This window comes from Anser anser (genome assembly GCF_964211835.1).
Source record: "Anser anser genome assembly, chromosome: 1".
In the NCBI taxonomy this organism is placed as follows: Eukaryota; Metazoa; Chordata; class Aves; order Anseriformes; family Anatidae; genus Anser; species Anser anser.
In genome coordinates this window covers 120,179,548-120,203,549 of record NC_139720.1, presented here as the reverse complement: position 1 = coordinate 120,203,549, position 24,002 = coordinate 120,179,548, and the positions used below count along the sequence as shown (strand labels likewise).

Below are 24,002 nucleotides of genomic sequence, written 5' to 3'. Positions count from 1 at the left end.
GTTTTACTGACTTTCTCGCTGGGCACATGTTTTTTTTATAAGTCCAAGGCTTTTGCGATTCGCTTTTGTGTTTGCCCACCTCAAGCCTCTGCGGGCAAAGGGTTAAATCTTCGGAGCAGTGGAAGGAAGCAGCTGAGTTTCAACAACAACAAAAAAAAAAAAGGTGGGGGGAGAAGAAAGGAGCGGGAGCAGGGAAGAAGCGAGGCGAGAGGGCTGCACGGTCCCCTGATTGTCCCTTTGGCTGCTGTAGAATAATAAAAATAATTAATAACAATAGTAACCCCCAGCCTTTCTTTTCTATTTGGCTGCATCAGGAAGTGCCTCTGGCCTTGAAGGTCCCCATTACCTCTCTTCCTTCCCCCCCCCCCTCCCCAGTCCTTTCCCTGGGAAGTGAGAATAAAAAGGTCTGCAGCTGACAAATATTATCCATCCTTTTCATCGATCGGAGCATATACAGATGTGATAGCTTGATGTACCCTGCAAACCGGCTGATCCATCGCTTTCTCCCTCTCTCGCTGGCTCTGGTTCGGCCCCCTCCTCCTCCCCCTTTGTTCTCCCCCCCCACAGCCCCCCCCCACTCCGCCTTTCCCTCTCTTTAAATAGATTTCAAGGCGCTGCCTGTTGGAGAGCAGCTCTCCAGAGAGAGCGAGCTATTGCCTCCCTGCCGATAGCCTCCCCCCTTCTCCGGTTTCCAAACAGAAAACAATCCCCGGGCCGAGGGACCTGCGCTGGGGCTTCGGGAAGGAGTTAAACCGGCAGCGAGCGAGCTGCAGGAGCGGGATACGGAGGCAGCACGGTCTCTTCCCTAGCCCTGCGCACAAAAATAAATAAATAAATAAATGAAAAATAGATTAAAAAAGGCCAAGAAAGACGATCGCCCCGTGCGGGCTGCCGTAGCAGGCACCCGCCATCGGTTTTTCCAAAGGTTAGCCGAGGTCCCCGGCTCTCGCAGACGGGAGGCGTTACGAAACCGCCTTTGTATGTGCGGGCGCTTACATAAAGCGGGGGAGACGGCGACGGGGAGCGCGGAGCCTGCCCCGGGTCCGGGCTGCCCCGGGTGGGCGCCGGGCACCGGCCCCCGAGCTCGGTGCGACCCCCGCGGGCGGCCGGGCCGAGGAAGGGGCGCTCCGGGGAGCCGGCCCCCGGCCCCGCCGAGGCGAAAACGGAGCGGGAGGAGGAGGGAAAAAAAGTGCCGCTGGGAGAGATGCTGGGCTCTGCCCTCCGCGTGCCGGTGCGAGAAGGAGTTAAAGGCAAGCTGCTTTTTCGATCGAGCTGCTTCCCCGAGCGTCGGAAGGAGCGGCTTGCTAGAAAGCCGTCCATCAGCAACCAGTCCAACCTGCCCGTGATAATATGCGATCAACACCAAATCACCCCCGCCAGGCACGATCCATCATCGCTCCGATGCGATGGGCCCTTGTATGGCTGTGTCTACACGGGGGGCGGGCGGGGAGGGAAGGGGAGGGGAGGGAGCGGAAAGGGGAGAGCGAGAGCGGGCGGGGGGGCCGCGCCAGCCACCGGAATGGGGCTCGCAGCCGCCCCCCCCCCCCGGCTCTCGGCGAGCCCCAGCCGGCGGAGCCCGAAGTTGCGCGGCCGGGGCCGAGCGGGGAGCCTGGCAGCCGGCCCCGCCGCCGCCTCCGCCTGCCGTCAGCCTCCCTTCCCCCTCCCCGCTCCTCCGGGGCCAGCTTGACTGGCGTAAAATTAATAATTAATCGGGTGAAATTGATTAAAGGGCTCGGCGCGCGATGGGGGCGCTCCGAGAGCCCTTCCCCTTCCCAGCCGCTCCCGGGGACTCGCCGCCGAGCCGGGGGAGCTCCGGGGCAGAGCCCGGCCCGGGCAGGAAGGAAAAGGGGAGGAGGAGGAGGAGGAGGAGGAGGAAGGCGGCGGCTGCAGCAGCAGCAGCAGCAGCAGCAAACGCCGCCGGTGCCTGCGGGCTGCGACCGAGAGCGGCCGCGCTCGCAGCAGCAGCAGGCGGGGGCTGGCCCCGGGGCTGGCTCGGCTCAGCGCAGCTGGGTGTGCGTGCGTGTGTGTGTGTGTGTGTGTGTACAAAGCCGGGGCCCGGGAGCTGCCCGAGGGCGGTGCTCGGCACCGCAAGGCCAGCCTTCCACCCCCCCTTCCCCTTTTTTTTTTTTATTTATTTTCTTTTTTTTTTTTTCCCCTTGCCGCGCTGGGTCTCCGCCACGGAGGGAGCGGGGAAGCGCAGGGGACGCGGCCGGGCCGGCACACGCCTCAGCCTGCAGCCCCGTGGAGGTGGGAAAGGGTTAAACGTCGGAGGGGGACGGGGGATGGGAGGCGAGGGGAGGGGAGGGGGGCTGCCGAGCAGCGCTGAGCGCAGGGAAACCACAGCGCACCTGGGCTCGGCTCGGGAGCCGGAACGAGCCGCCGCCTCCTCCTCCTCCCTCCCTCCTTCCCTCCCTGCCTCTCTCCCTCCCTCCCTCCCTCCCTGCCTCCCTCCCTTCCTCCAGCTCGGTGCCTGCCCGGCCCGTATCGCGGCTCTATCTCTGCAGCAGCGGGAGCTCAGCTCCTCCGCTCCTATCAGCTGCTCCTCCTAACCCCAGTGACCCAGATAAGCGCGGCGGCCTCACCCCCCTCCCGCCCACCAGCACGACGTGGGGGGGGGGGGGCCGGGCCGGCTTCCTCCCCGCCCCCGGCACGGCTCGGCCTGGCACGGCACGGCCCGTCGCCCCCGGCCCCGGGGGGCTCCCTTCGGCCCCTCTCCCCTTGGCTCCGACCTCCGACGGGGGGACACCCCAGCTGGCCCCGCATCCACCCCCCCCCGGCCGGGCCCTTTCGCCTCCGGCTGGGGCGGCGCTGCGCCCCCCCCGCCCCCCCGGTGCCCCTCCTGGCCCGCCCGGGGTCATTGTTCGCCTGCGCTGAGCCAGCCCGCCGTCAAAATAATAATTAAAACCAAAACAAACACCCCGATCCGGTCTTTCCTGGACACGCGGGTCGGAGCCACCGCAGCCCAAGTGTTGTTATTCCTGGACTGGAAATAGCCCCGGCTCCGCCCTAGACAATCGCCTGTCAGAGGCCTCTTCTCTTCCCCTCCCTGGAGGCCCTTCCCTGCCCTGTTTTATTTACTTTTGAAGTGTCTGGATGGATGGATGGAGAACTGCGAGCGGTGCTTTCTTCCCCCGGCTCCCTGCAGCACCGGGGCTCCGGCTGAGCCTGTTACAGCAGCCGGCAGCTCCGCATGACCCCAGATAACCCGGCCCCGCGGAGCCGGGGTGGGGGGGAGCGGGGGGCACCCCACAAAACAGGAGGCATCCACCCGTCCCCAGCCCCGGGGGGGGGAAGGGGGGAAGGGGGGGGGGGGTCCCGGCTCCCCTCCGTCTTCGGGGAGGCGGAAAAAGGAGCCGGCAGCCGGGCCCGTAACGCCACGAGGGATAAACACCAAAGTTATCAGCAGCCGTGACCAAAATAAATGCCCGTGATAAAGGAGCACTGACAGGATGATCCATTATGCGGGTGTCACGGCGTACAACGAGGTTCAATCAGATCCGTCGGTTGCCGTGGACAACCGGGGAAGCGGCGGTACCGGGCTCGCTCGCTTTCCTGGTGGTGCTCGCCGGGATGGAGGTCACACAATGCCAGCTGCGCCAGGGTGGCCCGGCGCCGCGGCGAAGGGAAACACCGCGGCCCCCCCCGCCCCCCGCCCCGGGCTGCCCCCGCCTCGCCCCGACGCCCCTCCGACGGACGGAGGCTCCGGGGGGCTGCCCCCGGCCGCGGCCGCCCGCCCCGGGGAGCCGAGCATCCTCCCCACGCGTGACCGCGGAGACGCGCGGGGGCGAGCCCTCCCGTCTGGGCTCGGCACGGCCCGGCTCGGCTCGCCGTGGAAATCAATGAGCGTTTGTTCCGTGCGGCGCGACCGGCTTGCGAGCGATGCCCTGTTAGCAGCGGGGAAGGGGGAGGGATGCGGGGCTCCGCGGGCTCCTCGCCCCCGGCGGAGCAGCCTGCGGGGGTCGCCGGGGCACAGCCGGGGCCCCGGGCTGCTCACGTCGGGGCGCCCCGGGGGGGGGACTCGATTAATGAAGGTTTAGGGGCAGCGGGGCCAGGCGGCCGTCCCCGTGCCACATTCCTCCGGAACGGGCCGGGGGTGGCGGGGTCGGGGTCCCCAAGGGCCCGACGGCAGGTCCCGGGGGGAGCGAGGCCGGGGTTGTCCCCTTGGGTGCCCCCTTGGGGAACTTCCCCGGGGCCGGCGGGGGGGGTGGCCCCCCGGTCCCGAGCCTTCCTCCCGAGCACCAGCGTGTCCCCCCCCCCCGCCGCCACCCCCTTCCCGTCACGATTTAATGCTTTTCATGTTCTTCGGCAACTGCGTTTCCGCAGAGAAACCCCGGCGCGTTCCCGGCTCCGCGGCTCAGCTGTATTGTGGCGAGCTGAGGCGCAGCCGGAGTGAATCCATTACGCCTCGATCCTACAATACAGGTTTATGCGGATACCCTCTGATTTACATTTAAAACAGCGCGCAGCCATTGTCTGCCAGCCTGAAAAGAAAACACAGCCCCGTAACTTCAAATGACCTTCAAAGAAACGCAATTAACTGCCGTAATTATCGGTGCACGCCTTTTAGAAAAAAAAAAAAAGACACAGGTGCTCGCCTCGCTGCCGTTCCACCTGGCTGAGCAGCCTCGTCCTGCCCCCCCCCCCCCCCGACACCCGCACACCTTCCCCATGCCCAGCCGCGTGGCCGGCCCCGCCGTCCCTCTGTTCGGGAGCATCCCTCCGGCCTCCCCTTCCCCCGCCTGGGCTGAGGGACAGCTTGCTCAGCTCGCCGAGGCTTTGTCACACCGCCGCACACACCGCCACGGCGCTGAGCTGGTGCCGTGCTCGTTTGCCGGATCCCACAAAGCGACCCCCCCCGCCCCCCCCCCGCCCCAAGCCCACCCTCCATCGCCGGGCCGCGAGGGGACGGGATTTAGGTTAATAGGATGGGCTTTGATCCGTGGTCCCCTTCGCCCTCCCCTCACCCCGAACGACATCGATCTGCTACATTTACTCCGGAGCCTCCGTGAGACCGGAGGCCCTAAAATAGCTCCGGCACCACCGAGCTGCCCCCCCCCCAAAAAAAAAAAAAAAAAAAAGCACCTCCGAGTGAAGTGCCCGGGGCTGAATGCGCACCGTCACGGTGGCTCCGGTGGCACCGGAGACGAGGGAGGCTCGGGGGGGCTGCCGGCCCCCCCCGGGATGCTCTGCTCCCCCCTTCTCCCCTCTTTTTGCACACACACACACACGCGCGCGCACGCACGCACAAAATAAATAAATAACGAGGCGGCTGGAGCCATCTGGGGTTGGATGGCTTCTCATCTCATTACAGAGCATTAGGAGAAACAGGCAAATATACAGCTATTAAAATTAATCGCCTCGCGCTGTCAGCTGAACATAATGGAAATTATTTATAGGCTGCCTACGATGTGCCTCGCTCGTCACGGAGGCTCGGTGCGGAGCGGCGCGCTCCCGGCTCCCAGCACGGGGAGAGGCGTGCGGGGGGCGCGGGGGCTCGGCTCGGCTCGGCACGGCTCGGCACGGCCCCGGCCGGCCGGGTTTGGGAGGTCGGGCCGCTGGGGGAAGGGGAAGCAGGCGGCGGAGGCGCCGCTTCGAGCCAGTTCGTGGGTTTTTTTTTAATTTTTTTTTTTTTCAGGTGACTGGAGGGGAAGCGGCGGAGGCGCAAATAGGGCACAGCCTCCCCGCGGGGTTTGAGGGGCCTCCCCGGGTTGTTCCAGCGGGGTGTCCGCTGCGAGGGCAAGGGGCAAGCAGGAGGGTACCCCCCCGAAAAAAGAAACGCCCCCCCGCAAAGAAATCCCCTCCCAGGAGGGCTCTGAGCCCTCGGCAGCGGCCGCGGGAGGCTGGGGAGGGGACGCCACGGGAGGGGGGCGATGCGCTTCCCGACGGATCTGTCTGCAGATCTCCGCCAGCAGCTGAAATGCTAATCGGCAGCCCTTCCGCTGCTGCCTCGGGAGAGGGCTTTCGGGGAGGTTTTGCTTCTGCTCCCGGGGGAACACGGGGGTCTCTTCCGCTCGGAGCAAAATAAATAATAATAATAATAATAAAAAAAAAAAAACAACACAATCGGCCGCTCGATGCCGGCCTGTTTTTCCGACCGGGTAAGAGACAGCCTTGCGGAAGCAGGAAAACGCTGCCCGTGCGTTTCCCCCCTCCGGCCGGGGAAAATCGGGCTGTTTTCACCGCCGGGGCGAGCTTCCCCTCGGGGTCTCGGCCGCACGGGGACCGGGAGCCACCGGCGCTGGGGCCGGGTGGCAGCGGGTGGCCGGGGGGGACAAAGTCCAGCTGGGAGAGCCGTGAAACCTGCCCGGGTGGCACGGGTCGGGGGGAAGGTGCGAGAAAGCCCGAGCGAGAGGCTGGGAGCGCTGCTCCGCCAGGCTTGAGAGGTTAATAAATACACCCGTCCCCTCTCCCCTGCCCGCCCGAGGCTAAGACTCGCAGCTCAGCGGGTAATTGACAGTCTCGATCCAAAATTGAAACATGTGTTAACAACAACGCCACGCATCCGAGGAGCTACCCGGGAGATCGCCACCTCACGGTCTTTATATATTATTTGAATCCACCGGAGGAAAGTGTCACGAGGTTTTCCGAGCACGTTTCACCCCTACCTGTAAATCAACTCTTATCACCGCTGGCTGCTCGGGCAGGGGCAGCCTCCGCTTTATAAAGCAGCAGGAGGAGAGCCAGTCCTCCCTCTCGGCGCTGCTTCCATGCCGCCCCCAGGCAAAGCCCGCCCGGCCCGACCCTTCCCGACTTTCTCCCCTTCGCCCCCCCGGCGTGTTCCCACGCGTGTCCGGCAGCGGGCGGGGACGTGCCGAGCCGACGGCCGGGCTGCTCGCCTTCACGGAGACGTGGCTCGCCGGGGACGTGCTCGCACACCCGCGGCGGGTCGCCCCCTCCCCCGACACCCCTTTAACCGGCCTCCCCCCTTCAAGGGAATTCGCTGTCCCCGCAGGAGAGGCCGAGCCGGGGCAGGGAAAGCGCAAACTTGCGCCGGAGCGCTCGGACGTGCAGAGGCAGGACAGCACTGGCAGGGTTCCCCGGCGAGGGCAGGTCTCCAGGGCCCACAGCCGCCAGCTCCATCCCTCCCCCCGCGGTTGCCACCGGCCCCTCTCCCCTCCGCCAGCCCGGGCAAGGAGCGGCCCCGGCCCCGGCCTCAGCCCCGGGGAAGCACCGGCAGCCCCCCGCGGGCAGAGCCGGCTGCGAGCCCCGCTCCGGAGGTCAGGGCCAGCGGGGCAGGCAGATGGAAAATCCCAGTTCCTGCCGCACATAACAAACAAGGTGGGGACGGGCAGAGCGGGCCCCGGCGCTGCGCGGGAGGGGAAGGGCGTGGGGTCCCTCCTCCGTGGCCCGCTGCCCGCCCGGCCGCCGCTTTTGCCCCGGGAGCTCCCTCCCACGGCAGTGCGCGGACACGGGTGGGCTCGGCGCCTCGGTCCCGGGGGGTGGGGGGGAGCTGCGGGCTGCGGGAGCAGGGTTTCTCGCCCACGCGCGCACTGCCGCGCACGCACGCTGAGTCACACGGGCACGCCGTGTCACGCACGCGCTCCGCGTGCCACGCACACCGCCTCTCCCCACGCGCGGCGTGCCACGCAGCGACGGATGCCCAGGCACGCCCCCCCACACACACACCCGCCTGCCCCACGGGTGCGCGCCGGCTCTCACGCCCGGACACGCAGCGTGGGGGTCGCACGCGAGCCTTGCCACGCGCCCACTCGTGCCCACGCCGACCCGCCCCGCGTCTCCCCGCCCCGCACACGCAGCTCCCGCTCCCGCTCTCCCACGCGCGGCATCCCCACGGTGTCCCCGCCCGCCCCGGGGCGCACGCCCCCCGGGGCCCTTTCCCGTGGCCTTTTTGGCAGCGCCCTGCGGGCCCAGCTGCACGGCCCGGCTCGGGAACAGCCCGTGCTCGTTCCCACCCGCGGGGGGGACGGGGGGGGCGGCCCCGGGGGGACACCTGCCGCGGGGAGCCCCCCGCCCCCGGGGCCGCCCCCGGGCCCCTTCCCTGCGCCGTTTCCCCCCCGGGCGGCCCCGGCAGCGCCGTGCGCTCGGCGGCCGCGATGTGCGCGCTGCCGGAGCCAGCCGGGGAAAGGCCAGCAGCGCCCGAGGCGCGGGCAGAGGTAGCGGCTGATCTCTTGGCAGATCCGAGAGCGATTTGGCCGCCGCAGCCGGGAGGCCGGCCCGGATTATTCATCACGGGCGGGCGAGAGCAATCCCTCCCATCCCCCTCCGCCGGCCCCGGCTATTCCGTGCCGGCCCCGCGAGCGATATTTGGGCTCGGGAGCCGGAATTCGGGCCGGGCAGGGGCGCAGGGCAGCGGGGTCCCGTTCCCCTCCCCTCACCCCGCGGAGCCCGGCGGGGAGCGGGCGAGGGCCCCCGGCGCGCAGCCGCTGCTTTGCAAACCGCACGATCGCGGCTCTCGGCGGGCGGCCCGGTGCTCGCAGCCAGCGGGGCCGAGCCGTGCCAAACCGGCGGCCCCGGGCGCAGCGCTCCCGCCGGGAGCCAAACCGCAAGGAAAGCCACGCTCCGCAACACACCCCCGGGGCTCGCCGGGCGCCGCTTTCCCCTCTTCCCCCACCCCCCCCACCCCCCGCCCCCCCACACTTCGCCGACCCCGCTCCCGCAGGGGGCTTCCAGCGCCCGGAGCCGGGCTTTCCTCGCCCCCTGTCGGAAAGCACCGAGCGCTGCGGGGCCGGGCTGCGCCGGGGGGGCTCCGGCTCCCGGCCCCCACCCCTCCGCCGCGACCCTCCGCGGAGGGCAGCGTGTGGGGGGCGCAGCCCCAGCAGGCATCCCGGGGGGGCTTCCCTTCCCCATCCCCTTTCCCCCTTTTACTCCCTTTCCCCTTCCCCACCCCGTCCCCGCCGCCCCCGGAGCGGGGCCGACGCCGCCGAGCAGCGCATCTCGCTCTTAAATCAAGCCTGGATATTTAAAGCTTAAACTCCCGGTTTATTTTCGTAGCAGACCAAAGGCGCTCGCTGCTTATTCGGGAAGCTATTTAAATACCTCCCCCGACCTAGCCTCGGGGTTAGCAATGTTTGGCTGCTCGAGCATTTCCAAAGGCTCTTTGGGACCGTCGCCTCGCCTCTCCAGGACGCGCTCCGGGAGCGGAGGGGGGGGGGGGGCTCGCCCGGGCTTTGTTAAGGGCCAGGGGGGATGCTTTTGGGGCTCTGAAGGGAAAAGACCTTCTTTTCAGCTCGGGAATCGCGGTGCTTCGCAGTCACTTCACGGTTTATTACTACGGGAGGAATCTGTTTATAGTCAAACAGCGTTACATTGGGCCGTATCGATTTTCGAGCAGTGCTCCCCACCGCTTTAATTGTTTTTAGGAATGTCAATTGCAGCTCTCGTGTTCCCTGAATTCATCAGCGTTCAAATGATAAACCTAATCATCGCTCTAAATCACACGGCAATCTGCTGGCGGCTTGCTGTGCCCCCTCCCTCCCCCAGCCCCACACGCTCGGCGTGTCTCGGGCCGTATTAAACTCGGAGCCCAGCAGCCCGCTCGCACCTCGCCGGCTCACAGCACCCCCCCCAGCTCCCCCCCCCCAAGTCCATCCTTTAAGTTCTACCGTCTTGAAATGAATGCGCCGAAGAAATACACCCCTAAATTAGTCACGGTTCCTGCTTTCGGGTTCTACAGCTCAAAATCCCCATTGCAACGCTGAGGAGACGAAACAGAAAAGGAAGAAAAAAAAAAAAAAAAAAGGCAAACCACACAGAGAAGTCATCGAGTCTTTAAAAAATAATTAGGAAGAAAAACAAGCTGGAACTGCGGACAAGGCGCTGGAAAACCCACGCTGCTGCTAATCCCCGCAGGCAAGGAGCGAACGACAGCCTTGCCCCGGCCTCCCACGCCGTGCCGCGGGGTGCCCGGCCTCCCACGGCCGCGAACACGCGTGGGCAGCCGCGGGGACCCCCGGGCTTCCGCGGCACCCCCCCGCCGCCGCTCCCCGGGAGCCCCCCGCTTCCCCCGGCCCCAGGGGGGGGACCGGCGGCGGGGGGGGGTCGCGGCCGGGGCCAGCGGCGGTCGGCGGCACGCCGGGGCTCCCCCGCCGCCTGCTCGGCCGTCCCCTCCCGGCCGCGGCCGGCACTGCAAGCCCAGCCTCCCCCCGCAGCCCCCGGGGAGCCGCGCCGCTCCTTCCTGCCACGCGAAGGCTCCGGTGTGCGGTAATCCCCGGCTGCTGCGCGCTCAGCTGAGCTGGCGGGCACACGCCAGCGGGGCCCCCCTTGGGCACGACCCCCCCCCCGAGGGCACGACCCCCTCAAGGGAACGAACCCCCCCCCAGGCACGACCCCACCGCTTTATTCGGCAGCCCCCGGCCACCGCGGCAGCGCTCACCCGGGGGGAGCTGCCTCCCCCGGGGCCCGGCCCGGCACGGCTCGGCCCGGCTCGGCCCTCCGGGGACACCCCGCAAGCCGCCCGCCGCGGGGCCCCGACGTGTGGCCGCCCGCGGGGCGAGCGGGCAGCCCCGGGCTGCTGTTTATTTTGTTATCAAATCAATTAAGCTGCCGCTCTCGTATAAAACGGGGGCGGGGGGGCGGGGGGGGAAGGAGGGGGCTCGGAGTAAGCGTGGCCACTCCTTTGACATCGTCTCAGCAAAGCGAAGAGCTCCTCCTGTTGGAGAAAAGTTTGCCTGTCGTTTGGGAACCCCCTCCCCCGGCGCGCAAGCGATTTCATTTTACCATTTTATTCTGCGCTGTGTTGCGTTATTGTAGGTTGGACTATGATGTTTTGTTTTGTTTTATTTTATTTTGATTTATTTTGATATTTTATTTTATTTTATTTTATTCTATCCTATTCTATTCTATTATTTTATTTTATTTTATTTTATTTTATTTTATTTTGCTTCGTCCGTCCGTGCTGCCTGCACCAGCAAGCACACAACCCCTGGTTGAAATGTCCTTGTGACCTCCTTCTCCGCACCATCATGTCCAGCCCCCTGTGCAACTGGGAGGCTGCTCAAACACCCACACCGTGGGCCCCTCATGCACAATGCATAAGGGCCCAGCCCCAGAAAAGAAAAAAAAAAATATTATGATGCCCTGACAATACTCGGCACCATGTAAATAACATTTAACAGATGCAGGATTCCCTGGCCTGGTGCAAAGTCTCCTGCAATCCGCAGAAATCAGTGTCCTAGCCCGTGGGGAGATTCGTGTTGGCTCTCGGGGAATATCGAGTCAGCTCTCGTGCAGGGTAGTTCCCAACCCATGCGCTGTTAAGTCCATGTCAGTACAGGCTGGGAAGTGCAGGATTACCTCAAAGTTTTTTAAAACTTCTGTGGAATGAGCTAAGCTGAAGCGGGCAGGTAGTATGATCATAACTCTTTTGCTCCTTATGTTTAAATGAGCTCTGCTCTTGCTTCTCTACTCAGTGCCAAGAGTTTAAGGCTGTGCCGTGCTGAATAGTGCTATATCGAATCATTTGGTTCTTTTAGGGTAGTGCAGAGCACAATGCAGTGGGTGCAAGAGGAGCTATCTGCCTCTCTCCTAGCTGATGTGAGCTCGCCTGGGGAACCAGCCCCCTCCCAAAGTGCCCTATACCAAGGTGGAAGCTATAATCCTGCAAGACAGACACAAGCCTCTCTTCCCACCCTGCCCTTCCCAAGGAATAGGGCTGCTTACCCCAACAACATCCCCCTCCTTTCACCCATTCCCTGCCTGGGAGCCACAGACATTGAATATCTCTGGCATCCCTTCTGCTTCATCATCTGAGGGAAGAAAGGGTTTTCTGGAGGGGTGCACAGCTCCTGCGGCTCCCCACTACTCAGAAGGGGAAGCCAAACTGCAATGCTGGTGGATCTTATGGGAGTCTGGTGGATCTTGTGGGAGATATTTCAGAAATAGCCACTGCTTGTCAAAGCCTTCTTTTAGTGGCATGCAGCTACAACCCTGTGCACAAAATTGGGTGCACTTAGGATCAGCAAATGCTTTAAAAAAATTCCTAGCTCCAATCTGATTGGTGAAAGATGGGTAAAAATGATAAGATATGCAGGCTATGTGCTGTAATATGGGAGGATGGTGAAAACTGGGAGCAGCGAGTGCCCTTTAAGATATTTTCTATTACTTCCGCACGATGACTTTATCCATTTTAGAATAATTTACTCTGCTACCTTTGCTATGTACAGCTGAAATTTGTTGTTTAAACAATGATTGAGCTCTCTCGGGCCATCTGCTCCCCCTGCCCACTCCTGCAGCAGCCTGGTGCTCCGTGAGGTGCTACAGCCCTGCCCTGGCCAACGCACAGCATAATGGCATAAAACCTCCGCTGTGTATTCACACCAAAACGGGGAGAGAGGTGGGAGGGGGAAAAACTTAGTGAAGCCTGTCGTTGTGACACTAAGATGTTAAAAAAACAATGATTTGGAAAGAATTGCAATAATTTTGTTATGTTGTTGTGGTCGCTCCTTGCTGCTGCTCCTGTCTTCTCTCAGGATTTACTGAAAAAGAGAAAAAAGAAAAGTTTGAGAAGTTTTCACCTGCTCCATGCACTGCGGTGTGATTTAGGTGGCGTGCTGCACAAGTACGGAGCTGCGCCCTGCTCGCGTGGCAGGAGAGGTTTGTGCACAGGGTTTGGGTTGCAGGTTTAGAGCGGAAACAGAGGGAGGAAGCCTGCAGGTCCTAGAAGCTGGCAGGATGACGCACTGAGGGTGACACTGTGGCTAAGGACTTCAAAACACCAGTGAAGGCTCGACCGGGGACTTCATGGCTTTCTTATGTTTTTGTTGGTGGGATGTGCCATGAGCAACTTTGACGGATTTTTAACAATATTTTTGGCTCGGTGGGATTTCTGTGCAAACATTGACAGATGGCATGGGTAGCTCATGTATTTTCATCTCTCTGTTCCTCCCGTGGTGTCTTGCAAAACCCTAAATCTTCACATATCACCTCTCCTTCTGCATGACCTCTTTACTTGACTCTCTTTCTCCCTCTCCTTTTCCAGACCATGCCCTGGATTAATTCTACGTTCTGTTGGTCCTACAGCCCAGACTACACCTTTTCTTCTGTTTTCTGATTTTTTTGGCCAGCGCTTTCACTGCTTATTTGTACGGGATTCCTGTAGATAGCCATATGAGTTGATAGATATGGGTGCTGAGAAAAAAAAAAAAAATGTGGCAAGGGTGTAGGGAAGGCACGAGCCGAGCTCTGAGGAGCAGAAGGTGCCACGGGGAGGGCTGCTCAAGTGATCCCGAGCTGCTGCAGCACCTCAGGGCCCGGGGCCAGGCTCTGTCCTTCCCTCCTCCACTGCAGAGACACCCGAGCACCGGGGGCTTAGCGGGGCTTAGCCGCTTACACACGTCCAGCGCTCAGCCACTTGCCCGTCGCATCATGTGCGCACGCACACACACGTGCACACGCGCTTATCCCGCTCACATCACTCCCCTCTTATCCCGAAAATCCACCTCCTGGAGCTCCAGTCGCAAGCAGTCCCCTTGGCTAAACTCAGATCTGCCACCCGGCGCGGGGGGAATGACCCGTGGTGCCTGAAATCTCCAAGGTGCAAAGCGATGGGCACCTCGAGGTGCCATCAGATCTTCTGTTTGTAAAGTCTGGCATTTACAGTTATTTGGAAGTAAATGTGGAGGAAAGTGAGCAACACTTAGAAATTAGTAAATACGCCAGGAAACAATGCGTAAAAGAAACCTCTGCCTTGTGCAAGAGCTAGTCTATAAAATCTGGAGATTAAAGTCCATCAGGAAAGTTTGGTACAGAGGGATTTGATTCCCGTTTTGGCTGCAAACTCCAAAACAGCTGTAACTCTGGCCTCAGAACTGACATCCTCCCTTTTATTAGATTGAGCACAGTTTATTTTAGCAAGCATGCACAGCAGCTTCCCCTAGTACGAATCCCCACCACAAGACATCGCTGACATCCCTTAGCAATGCAATGGAAAGTGTTTGGGCAGCGCTTGAGAGCAGAGGAGGTATTTCAAATGGAGAACAGGGCACGGGAAATGAAGGATTTCAAATTGAAGCCAGGCTCTGGATTCCCTGATCGCAGAGGCACCGTGCGCGGGGCGCTGCCCTCGCCTTGCGCTGTCACACACGCCTCTGCAATCGCTGGAGACACCCTGCATTTTTTGTGGTGCAAGCCAGAACAGGAACCGATTCCTGCTTTTGAGCAACAGGCTGTACGTTATCAGCAGAATACGGTGGCCAGTTTGTTTATACAGCTCCTAATGGAGGTGATGGATTAGCCAATCTTTTTGCACTGTACTTACGCTAAAATGTTTCTGGCCTCACCTTAAAGGAGGAAACTGTGTGTTTGCCTCCATCTTCAGTGTTTTGAACCACACGACCAGAGCCAGATAAAACACAGGTCTAAGCCAAATCACAATGAATGTAAACAGTTATGACAAGTCATCGGAGTAACCTTTTTCCCTCTCTCTTGACAGCTTTAATGTTGCTGTAGACCTTAGCCTGTAAGGAACAGGTAGGAAGGCCGGCATGGCTTTGTTAAGCATCATTTTAAATGCCAGATTCAAAAAATATTAAACTTCACCAGGTCGTGGACGATGGGACTCTCCTTTGCCAGAGGTTCTTACTGAAGACAAACATTAGTGGCAATCACGTCTAAAAATACTTTAAAACCTGCTTCTTGGGGCAGAATGCAGACTGCAGGCACCTGACCACAACAGTAAATTGCTGTCAGTGACCCAGCCTATGCCATGGGACCCGGCTTTGCTCTCTCCTTGACAGGATAGCTGGTTGCCTTGGGGTTCATCTGCTCATATCACTGTCATCTGTCATGACATATTCATATGGGACCCAGCTGCTGAAGCTTACACTAAGAAAGAAAAAACGTGAAAATAATTGGTTGATGTTTATGTGGCTCCTTGGGCTACACCTGCACAGTCCTTTCCAGGGCTCTCCATTTGAAGAATCGTTAACCTTATATATACTGTCCTATATCTTAAGTCATGTGCCCTTCTGATGTTAACCTTTAAATAATGCAAGTGCAGAAAAAGCCTTCTCACTGCTGAGCACCTCCCAGTAAAATTTGGTCGCAGTCTAATGTCAATACTAAAAGCATCATAACATTTTGTTAAGCTCATTGCTGAGGTGAGATTGACTCTCCCAGATTTGCTGGGAGGTCAGAAATCTTGAGTTGAAACTCCAGATTTTCAGAAACGCTCATTGTGATCGTTGATTCGAGTATCTCTGGCAGAGCACTGGGTTTTAAATATCATCAGGAACCTGGCTGATAGCAGCTACGGGGAAAATGAAGTGTGTAACCATCATCTTTCATTTAAGAGACTGGTTAAACAGAAGGGTGTTGCTGTGGAAATAGGTACCTCAAACAACAGCAAAGTCCTCCCCTCCCAAGCACAGGCGCCTGGTATGCCCACAAGAAAAGCATGTCAGAGGTGGCTCAGGAGCTCGAGCTGTGAAGATGAAGAAGAAGCCTGTTTGTGTGATAGGCAAGAGAAACCACATGGACAGCACCAGGAAGGTCTGCAAGCAAGCAGTAAGCACAGCACCACTGGTAGCAGGACTGAGAAAATGCTCAGAGAAAGCACCCTGGGGTTAAAGTGCTTCCACAAAACATCCAAAGCTGGAGGCAAAGAAAGTGTCTCCTCTTGCTCGATCCCTCACACATCCTAGGAGTCAATTGTTTCCAGATAAACACGGCTGCCCCAAAGAAATAGCTCACTGTGTGCAATTTCTAACAGAAATGGATGATGCATTTTAGCATGTTGGACATCAAAAAGGGCAGCCATGCATTAAAAAAGATAAACACCTATTCAAGGAACGACGATTTTCCACGTAGCTTTTTGATACCTCCCGAGTTGTGCTTTCTACAATGCCTTGCTCCTGGCTCGGTCAGGAAAGAACAGTGCAAAAAAAAACCAAAAAAAACAACCTTGCAGGCTACTGAGACAGCAAAATGCTGTTATTTATGGTGTCTGAGGGCCAGGCTTGCAAATGCAGAGAGGCTGTCTGTTGCAGAGCAGCAGCCTCCGAGCAGCGCCAGCACCGGCGCGCTGCGAGCGAGCTGAGGCTCCCGCGCACGCAGGGCTCTGGCTGCTGCTGCCTGCGCTCAGCGTGGCACTGGCTCCGCTCCCTCCCGGCAGAGCTGGTACCGTCAGCAGCGCTGGCAGAGCCTCAGCCTTGGCTGTGTGCTTAGGCGACCTGCTCTGTATATAGCGATACGCGGTACGTGCATGGGATGTGCCTAGGCAGGGCGTTACTGGGATTAGCGGAGGTTTAAGGGGGAGGAGGGCAGGGGGGAGCAAGACTCCTTAGTGTAATATTCACACAGCAAAGGCGCTATAAAGGAAAGCCCCATATCCCAGAAACACAGTTTCAGACCTATTGTTAGAGGGCAAAAAGGCAGTAATTAGGATTGGAGACCGATGGTGCTTTATTGCCAGAGGAGATCATTCTCACCACGCTCGCTCTATTTTTACTCTATCATTTCTTTTTTTGAGTGTGCTGGAAACCTCAGAGAAGAACAAGGGACAAACAGGATTCAGAGGTGTACAAGTAAAGCTGCTTTTGAGCAAAACATAATCCACCAGGATACCATTTACAGTGTCTATTTCGGTAACAGCCCCCAAACTACGGTTCTTCAAAATTAAATATAAATATAAGGCATAATATAGGCAGCTGGTTTCTGGATTTCACAGTGCTATCATCTATCACGGTAAGTAGTTTTTAATGCAGAAATGAAATAGACATTCTGCAGCTGCCACTTGAGTTTTCCACCAGGTTGTTTGTTTGTTTTTAACCGTATTGTGCTAGATGGGGAACATGATTTGACTGTCAAAGGGCACCGCCGTGTATACGTCCTTTACAACCGCCGGCCCCAGCGACGATTCGTGTGAAATCGCATTAGGTCAGCCTGCATTGTGCTCGCTGCATGTAATCGGCGTGCACAGAGCCAGGCAGGACACTGCCAGGCACCGGCACCTGCTGAAGCGCCCTGCCAGAGCCCGCGGGGCTGACACGGCCCCGGGGAGCCCTGACCCGTCCCTTTCTGCACAGCGATGGGGCAGCTGGCGGGCAGGAAAGCCTGATGGCAGGTCAGGTTTTGCTTTGCTTGTTAACCCAGCCCAGGCTTCGGCAGGCTCCTCTGACTTCCCTCGGCAAACCTGGATGTGCACTGAAACGCGATGCAGAACGGGGTCACCCTAAGCACACCCAAACGTTATTTTCGAGTGAACATGCTCAGTGTACAAAGAAGAAACATCACGATGCAGAACTTAATAAAGGGGCTGAGCTAGAAATATACCAGTTACCTGAGCTGAACCTTGTATCTGTATTACCTGAGCTATCGTTTGTTTTAGAACGCAGCAGCCCTTGATCCCAGCCCAGAAATAAAGAACACCAAAGTCTGTGCTCCTGAGTGTATTTCTGTGTACCACGGCTGCTACCTGCACCTTCCAACAGAAGACAAGAGACAAAAGACCCGTTCAGAGGGAGCCCTGGATGCCTCCAGCATCAGCACCTGGAGGGCCCTGTGCCAGCCCCACATCGTCTCCAGCATCGTCGAGGTTCAGCCACGTCTCCAGAGAGTCAGGGCAGCAGCCTCAGAGGGCTGCACCACCAGCAGCATGCCCACAGAAAACTTTCAAAAACTCCAGGAGAGAGACACCGGATGCAGGATTACGTAGCTGGGAGCACCCAGGAACAGACAAGCGCTTTGAAGGGGTCATCTGTGCCACCCTGCACCTTTGGGAAAGGCTTTTTGTCCAGGCATTCAGGTCAGGAACTGCAAGGGCACCTTCACAAACCTCGGGCCCCCGGGGATTGCCCTGCTTCTCTGGCCTAAAGCAATGACATTGCTCTTAATTCACTGGATTTACTTATTTTTGAAGAGAGGAGCAGCATGCTTCTTGCTTTTCCGACTGGTACAGAAGGGCCACTTTCTCTTCTAAGCAGCTTTTGAAAAAAAAAATAAAAAGGGGAATCACAAATGACCTCTGTTTTTCTGCCATTGGGCCCGATCCTGCCTCTGCCAGCACCAGCAGGAGCTTGGCCTTTGGTTTGGGTGACCCTGCTGTTTTTTGAGCTCCTTCCATAAAGTCCATGCTGGTTTGGAGTTGTCCAATCCGTCATGACAGCCCTTCCCTGCCCACAGGCAACACACGAGCAGGTTCCTGTTTGCACAGGCTTGTGCTTTACAATTCTTCAAGGCAACTTAGTACAAATGCTCTTTAGCCAATTCATTTTTTTAAACAGGCCACTTGCGAAGGGCATTTCCTACTTGCTAGCCACGCCACATGGTTGGTCCCTGTACCCCACGGTGCTGACCCTGCTCCAGGAGAGAGAGACCCCACCTCACCCCTATAAACCAGATCCCCCTCTCTGGGGGATCCACAAATACTGAACTGTAGCCTCTGGGGAAAAAAAAAAAAAAAAAAGGAGGTTTCCAAAACAGCTGTAGAGCTACTTCTGATACAAAAGATCTCCCAGGCACAGGGTTGTGTTAGTGCATTTTATTTCCCACAGGCATCCTGGGAGAATAAAAAGCTGATGTACCTGTGCACCAGATAATAATATATGTAAATGAATAATAAATATAATAATAATAGAGAATAAACAAGTAAATACAAAACAAAAGAGATGGCAAACAGCAGCAAAACCAAATTAAGAGGCTGATTCATGGGACTGAAGTGAAAGCACTTCCACAGCGCTCACCTTGCTGGCACAGATAGGGCCGTGGAGCAATGCTAAAAACTGACAGTCCCTCCCAGGCAGCACAAACCATTTAATAGCACGTTGCGTGCGCTTCCCAAAATAGCTGCCCCCTGATTCCCCAGCCACGCTCGGGGAGGGAGCACGTACGGATGGTAAATGCCACCGCAGGCTCCCCTGCGCAGGCACCCCCATCGATGCCAATTTTTGATCCAGCAGCACAGGGCGGATTAGCAGCGGAAGATTAATTCCTTCCTGTCATCTCCCGGGGGAGGTTAAATGATCTCAGGAGCAATTTCTCTTGCTAGGAACGCCGTAATCCCGAAGCAGACTGCTAACTGCTGCAGTTTATGTGGGGCTCTAATGGTGGCAAAGAGGTTCTGAGTTTGGGGAAGGGTCATCAGCCGAAGATAAATCTATTTAATTAAACGGTGATTTCTTACGACCCTTTTCTCGTGTGAAACCTGTAGCTAAGAGAAACTGTTAGAGCCATTTTTAAAACGTCCGAGGGACAAAAAGCTTAATTAATTAAAATGGACTCCTACCACGCACGAGCAGCTGCACATGGGCTTGGCCTTAGCAGTGCGTGCTATCAGTCTGTGTCCTTGCCCTGCTTACTCAACACGGCTACTTGGGAATGAAAGCGGGGCTTCAACATTTTGGCTCACTCGTGCCACCTCCCCTTCCCCATCAATACGCTCCTCCGTAGCCGCTGCACCGGGACGCTCAGGGGCTGGTCTCCATCCTGTGCCAGAAGACAAGGCCCAGGACACCTCAGGGCCGAGGGAATCGGGCCCTCGCCCCATTTGTGCAGGGCAGTGAGCACACGGGGGACTCCCCTGCCCCGAAAAACAAAGCGGGCGACAAGGAGCGAATAATTAAGGAAGAGTTGCAGGGAGACGAGATGGGAGGAAGGCTCCTGGTAATCACGGGCTTGAAAGGGAGTCTCGAATAGAGACGGCTCTTGGCAGCAGGAAGCAGGAGACAGCTCTAAGTGGGGAGAGCCGCGTGAGCGACATACAAATGGGAGCGTGGGAGCAGCGCCCGCCGCCGCTGGAGCAGCAGGCAGGAGGGGGGAGCCGAGGGAAGGCCGCGCGGAGCCCTAGGTGGGCTTCGGATGTGCCTGGCACCCAGGGGGAGGAAGGGGAAGGGGAACCAGGGCCTCTGGGGGCTTTTATTGTGGGACATAGCAGTGTATGGATCCGTAGCACATCAACCGGGCTGAATTTATATGGCTTTAATTCCGGTCAGGCAGAGGCACGGCGCAGGCCTCCCCCAAAGGGCAGTGTTCAGGCACATCCCCGGAGCTCGTTTCACCCTGTGTGCTTCCAGGTGCAGCCCTGCTTCAGCCAGGGTGTGTTCGGCCGTGGAAATGGGCTCTTTCACCTGAGCTGACCCGCCTGCCTGCAGACACCCTGCCAAGGAGCAGCAAAAGAGGCAGGATGGAGGAGCGGGAGGCGTGCAGAGATATTTTGCAACGAAAAGCAGAATGAGAGATGGAATGGGGATTACAGAGGCAAAAAAAAAAAAAGAACATTAAAGCCAGGGATCTGATCCTGCCCCTGCCAGAAGTGCTAGGAATTAACAGTGATAATTGCATGCATCTTATGCGTGGGTATAGAACTGAGTCTGCATTGCAAAGGATGAATTTGGGGAAGGTAGCTAGCAGCAAAGAGGATAGCTTCTTTGCTGACCACGTCTTCAGTTCCAGTCACTATGCACTAATCCAGCAAAGCAGTCAAATATATGCTTGGCTGTAAGCACGTGAGTAGTTTCACTGATTGCAAAGGCACTACTCAGCTGTTTTAAAGGTAAGCATAAGCCTGAGTGCTTTGCTTCATCGTGCTTTGCAAGAGCTGGGTACATAGCCCCTAAATCAGCACCTTAAATGATGTCCCAGCACAGAAATACAGTCGCTGCAAACCAGAATAGAGGGAAATTGAATCACAGAATGGTTTGGGTTGGAAGGGACCTTAAAGATCATCTAATTCCACCCCCCCTGCCATGAGCAGGGAAATCAAAGACATGCAGGGCGGATGCTTTTTAAATAAATTGAATAGGATGAAGGTGAGCTTCCTAGGTATTAACAATTCATTGAAATGGTTTATGGGTGGATTGCTCCCAGTAAAGTTGCGAGATCGCTGCTCTCCTGTTAACCTAACAAATCAATAGTGGCACCCAGTGGCTAGAGGGGTTAATCAAAAATTTACCTTTGTCTCTCATGATTCCCTTTGCACAAAAGTTAGCGTTTAGATGCAAATACCCCTGCCTTGGTATCATGTGCATTAAATCCAGACATAGCTGATCTGGAGTAGGGTTTCATCTGGAAGGTATCTGCTGAGTAATGATCACCATTTCTGTTCACAGAGGCACGAGCCTGCAAGGTGAAATGCTTAGGCTTCTAGTACAGCACATGGCAGGCTGCAAAACCACTGCATTTTGGCGTGGTTGGAGGATAGTTAATGCTTATTTATTCTGTGAGAGCACTAAACCTGCACAAATGAAAATTATGCCTGTTGTAAGAGTTCCAGGACTTCCCTCCAGAGAACACTTTCCAAAATTTGCTGACTTTCAGTACTTATGGAATTTCAAGAGCCAAGTGATCCATAGGAAAGTTAAAACCCAGCTAGTAAATGAAATGAGCAATTAACCGAACTGATGAGAGGGAACGTGCAAACTCTGGAGCCATAGTTTCTGGATCTTTAGCCTCTACTTGGAGCATACACAAGGAAAAAATGTCTTGTAAAAGACAAGTAAAAATGACCTAGTTTATTACTGAATGATACATTCAGTGGGCTTAAAGTACATGTCCAGTGGCCGTAACAGGTCAGGACCACCTTGTCCCCACCTGACACTTTTGCCATCACACCGATGACTATTTCTGTTAAAACTTCCAACTCTAGCCACACACCATTCTCCACTCCCCCACCTCTCTGTCTGTCAAAAAGGGAGAAGATGTTAATTTCATTCTTGCCCCCCTTTAGAGGCTGTTCCCAGACTCCAGAAGCATCCTTTTGGAGATGAGGGGTGGTTGCATGCATGCGACAAGGGACAGCTGGCTTCTGCTAGGGTGTCCCCAGCCACTGACGGCTGGTTTTGCCTGCAGAGTGATGTTGTGTGGGCTGCTACAGCTTCAGGGAAGCATAGGTTTAATGCCCCGTGATCTCCATGCAGGATACCTCCCAAAAGCTTTGCTTATGGCTTGCAGACCACGCTGGACCAGGAGTAATAGGGAAGTGGCAATCTTAATTTCTGTTTCAGACATTTTTCACATTCCCTGCCATCACAAGGACACAGACCACCGGTCGTGTCCTTTCTAGCCTCTTTTTATGGCATACAACCCTTGTGGCTGCTGGTTATTGAACCTTATGGCAGCTTTCTATGAGTAGCAGGGAAGTGTTGGTGACCCCTGTACATGGGGTAGATATCTTGCAGCTCTTTCCTAGGGATCTATTTTTGGCTTTACCAATTCTGCAAATAAAAATATAAATATATATGTAGAAATGTAGGTCTTTGGGCAAGAAGCTCCTGACCATCAAGGTCAGATCTCTGCAATCACAGGTGTCATCTACCTTTCCCAGTGTAAGTTGCTTTATCCTTGCAGAAACTGGACAACCTCTCTGTGCCTCAGCATCCCTACCAGTTAAATGGGAGCAGCATCAGGCAGCATTTTGGTAGCAGGAGGGCTGTGCTGTGGGATTACACTCTTTGCCAAGCAATTTATGATCTCCAGTTGGGACATACCAGCGGAGCACATGAGCTTTCAAAACTTACGTACCCTTGCAAATGATATTGAAAAGCTTTTGCTTCTGACTCTCAGCACATTCCTTAACTGAACTGCTCAGCATTGCCTTTGTCCACCCCCTCGCCCCCGACCCTTCCCTGTCTTCTCCCAAGGTGAGCATGAAATTTGTGAGCAGCAGGGTGCTCCGCTATGGCTCATTGGTTTCTCTTGTTTGGTTGCTTTCGTTTCTTTTTCCCCAAAGAAGTGAGAGGGAATGCAATAGATGACGTAAAAAGTGCATGCCAAAGAGAGAATACATACATTCCCGTGTGCGTTGCTTAACATGAGGCAGAAAACTGTTCACTGGTTCTTCTGGTCTGTGCAAGAGCTCCTCGCCCAGCTGGTGAGCACAGAGCTTAACCCGTGTGGGCACCCTAGTACAGCAGGGTTCAGGTGTCCCTTCTGTCCTGTCAGCATGTCCTGCCTCAGCCTCAATTATACACTCTCCAGCCTTTTCATTAAGAAGTCACACTTGTGTGTGATGTCTTGTGTTTGGAGGTGGCAAAAAAAACCTGTTGGGCACTGGCTGTTTTCTTAATACAGTAATCAAATGCAAAAGTGATAAACTATTAATTCTACAGAGATTTTTTCTTTTTTTTTTTAAATTCCCAGGAGCATCAAATCCAAAGAGGACTTAATACAAGTATTCCTAGGGGATGGTGTTCATAAGCGTTGTGGCCATATGGGCATACAGCTGGCTAACCACTTCCTCTGCAGCCTTCTCTTTCAGTAGGGATCCTCAGGAGGGGCAGAAAAAGGCTACAGTGATGTGAAAACCGATCTCCCCAGCCCTGGGGGAAACATAACTCCAGCCATAAACAAGTTAGTAAGGAACAAAAGGATGTGCGGAGGGACCATCGCTGGTCTAAATCATCAGCTGAGACTAATTTACACCACAGAGAGCCTGACGTATATGTTCAAGCCAGGAAAAGCCCAATAATTTAAAAGAAAAAAAATATCCAATCTGCTCCTGCTTGCAGGAACACCTTTCTTATCAGGGCAATCCTTCAAAATCCGGTAATCACCAGCAAAGCCTGAATTCACTATCAATCCACCTTCAGCTCTCACGTACCTTCCTGCACCACTATCGTGATGCCTTCGAAGCCCCCCCAGCCCCCTCTCCCAAACAGCAGCCCCAGTCTTGATTTCGGCATGTGCAGCCCTGCATCCAACCCCTGTGTGCCGTCACAACCAGAGGGACTAGGCTTTACAGAATGTGACCTGCTGTGCAGGGCCACATCAAAAGTCCATCTAAGCCATCGTCTTGTTTCCAACAGCTGCACAGGGAGGGGTACAAGCGCAGTGAGCACCCTCGGAAGCTCCCTCTCAGCCTCAGCAGCTCCTGCCCTTACAGGTATTGTCTTTGCATATTTGGCTTTCAGATACAGAGGGAAGACATCGTAAAGGGAAGATTAGGGCCAGCGACTACCGCTGACCAAAAAGGTCAGATGATTTTAAACGAAGGAGCCCGATGGTGGCCAGCTCCACCTCCACGGCAGAGGCTGGTGGCCGGGCTGGCGGCCTGCTGGTGCTTCCAGAGCGTGGTGGGTCATGGCTACTGATGGGAAGTGTCCTGCTTGGCT

At 57.0% G+C, this 24,002-nt stretch overlaps 1 protein-coding gene across 1 annotated transcript; it reads left to right on the top strand.

The window, feature by feature from the left end:
- Positions 1-570: 570 nt before the first annotated feature.
- On the top strand, positions 571-23,664 carry LOC310892904 (uncharacterized protein). Its single transcript, XM_083821173.1, has 2 exons — positions 571-2,247; positions 23,032-23,664. The coding sequence occupies exons 1-2, from the start codon at positions 1,351-1,353 to the stop codon at positions 23,086-23,088; spliced, it is 954 nt and encodes a 317-aa protein (XP_083677299.1). The 5' UTR covers positions 571-1,350; the 3' UTR covers positions 23,089-23,664.
- The last annotated feature ends 338 nt before the right edge of the window (positions 23,665-24,002 follow it).

Coding starts and splice junctions, on each gene's coding strand:
- LOC310892904 (XM_083821173.1), top strand. CDS start 1,351: ATGCGATCAACACCAAATCACCCCCGCCAGGCACGATCCATCATCGCT. Junction 2,248..23,031: donor CAGCCTGCAGCCCCGTGGAG/GTGGGAAAGGGT, acceptor TTAAATTCCCAG/GAGCATCAAATCCAAAGAGG.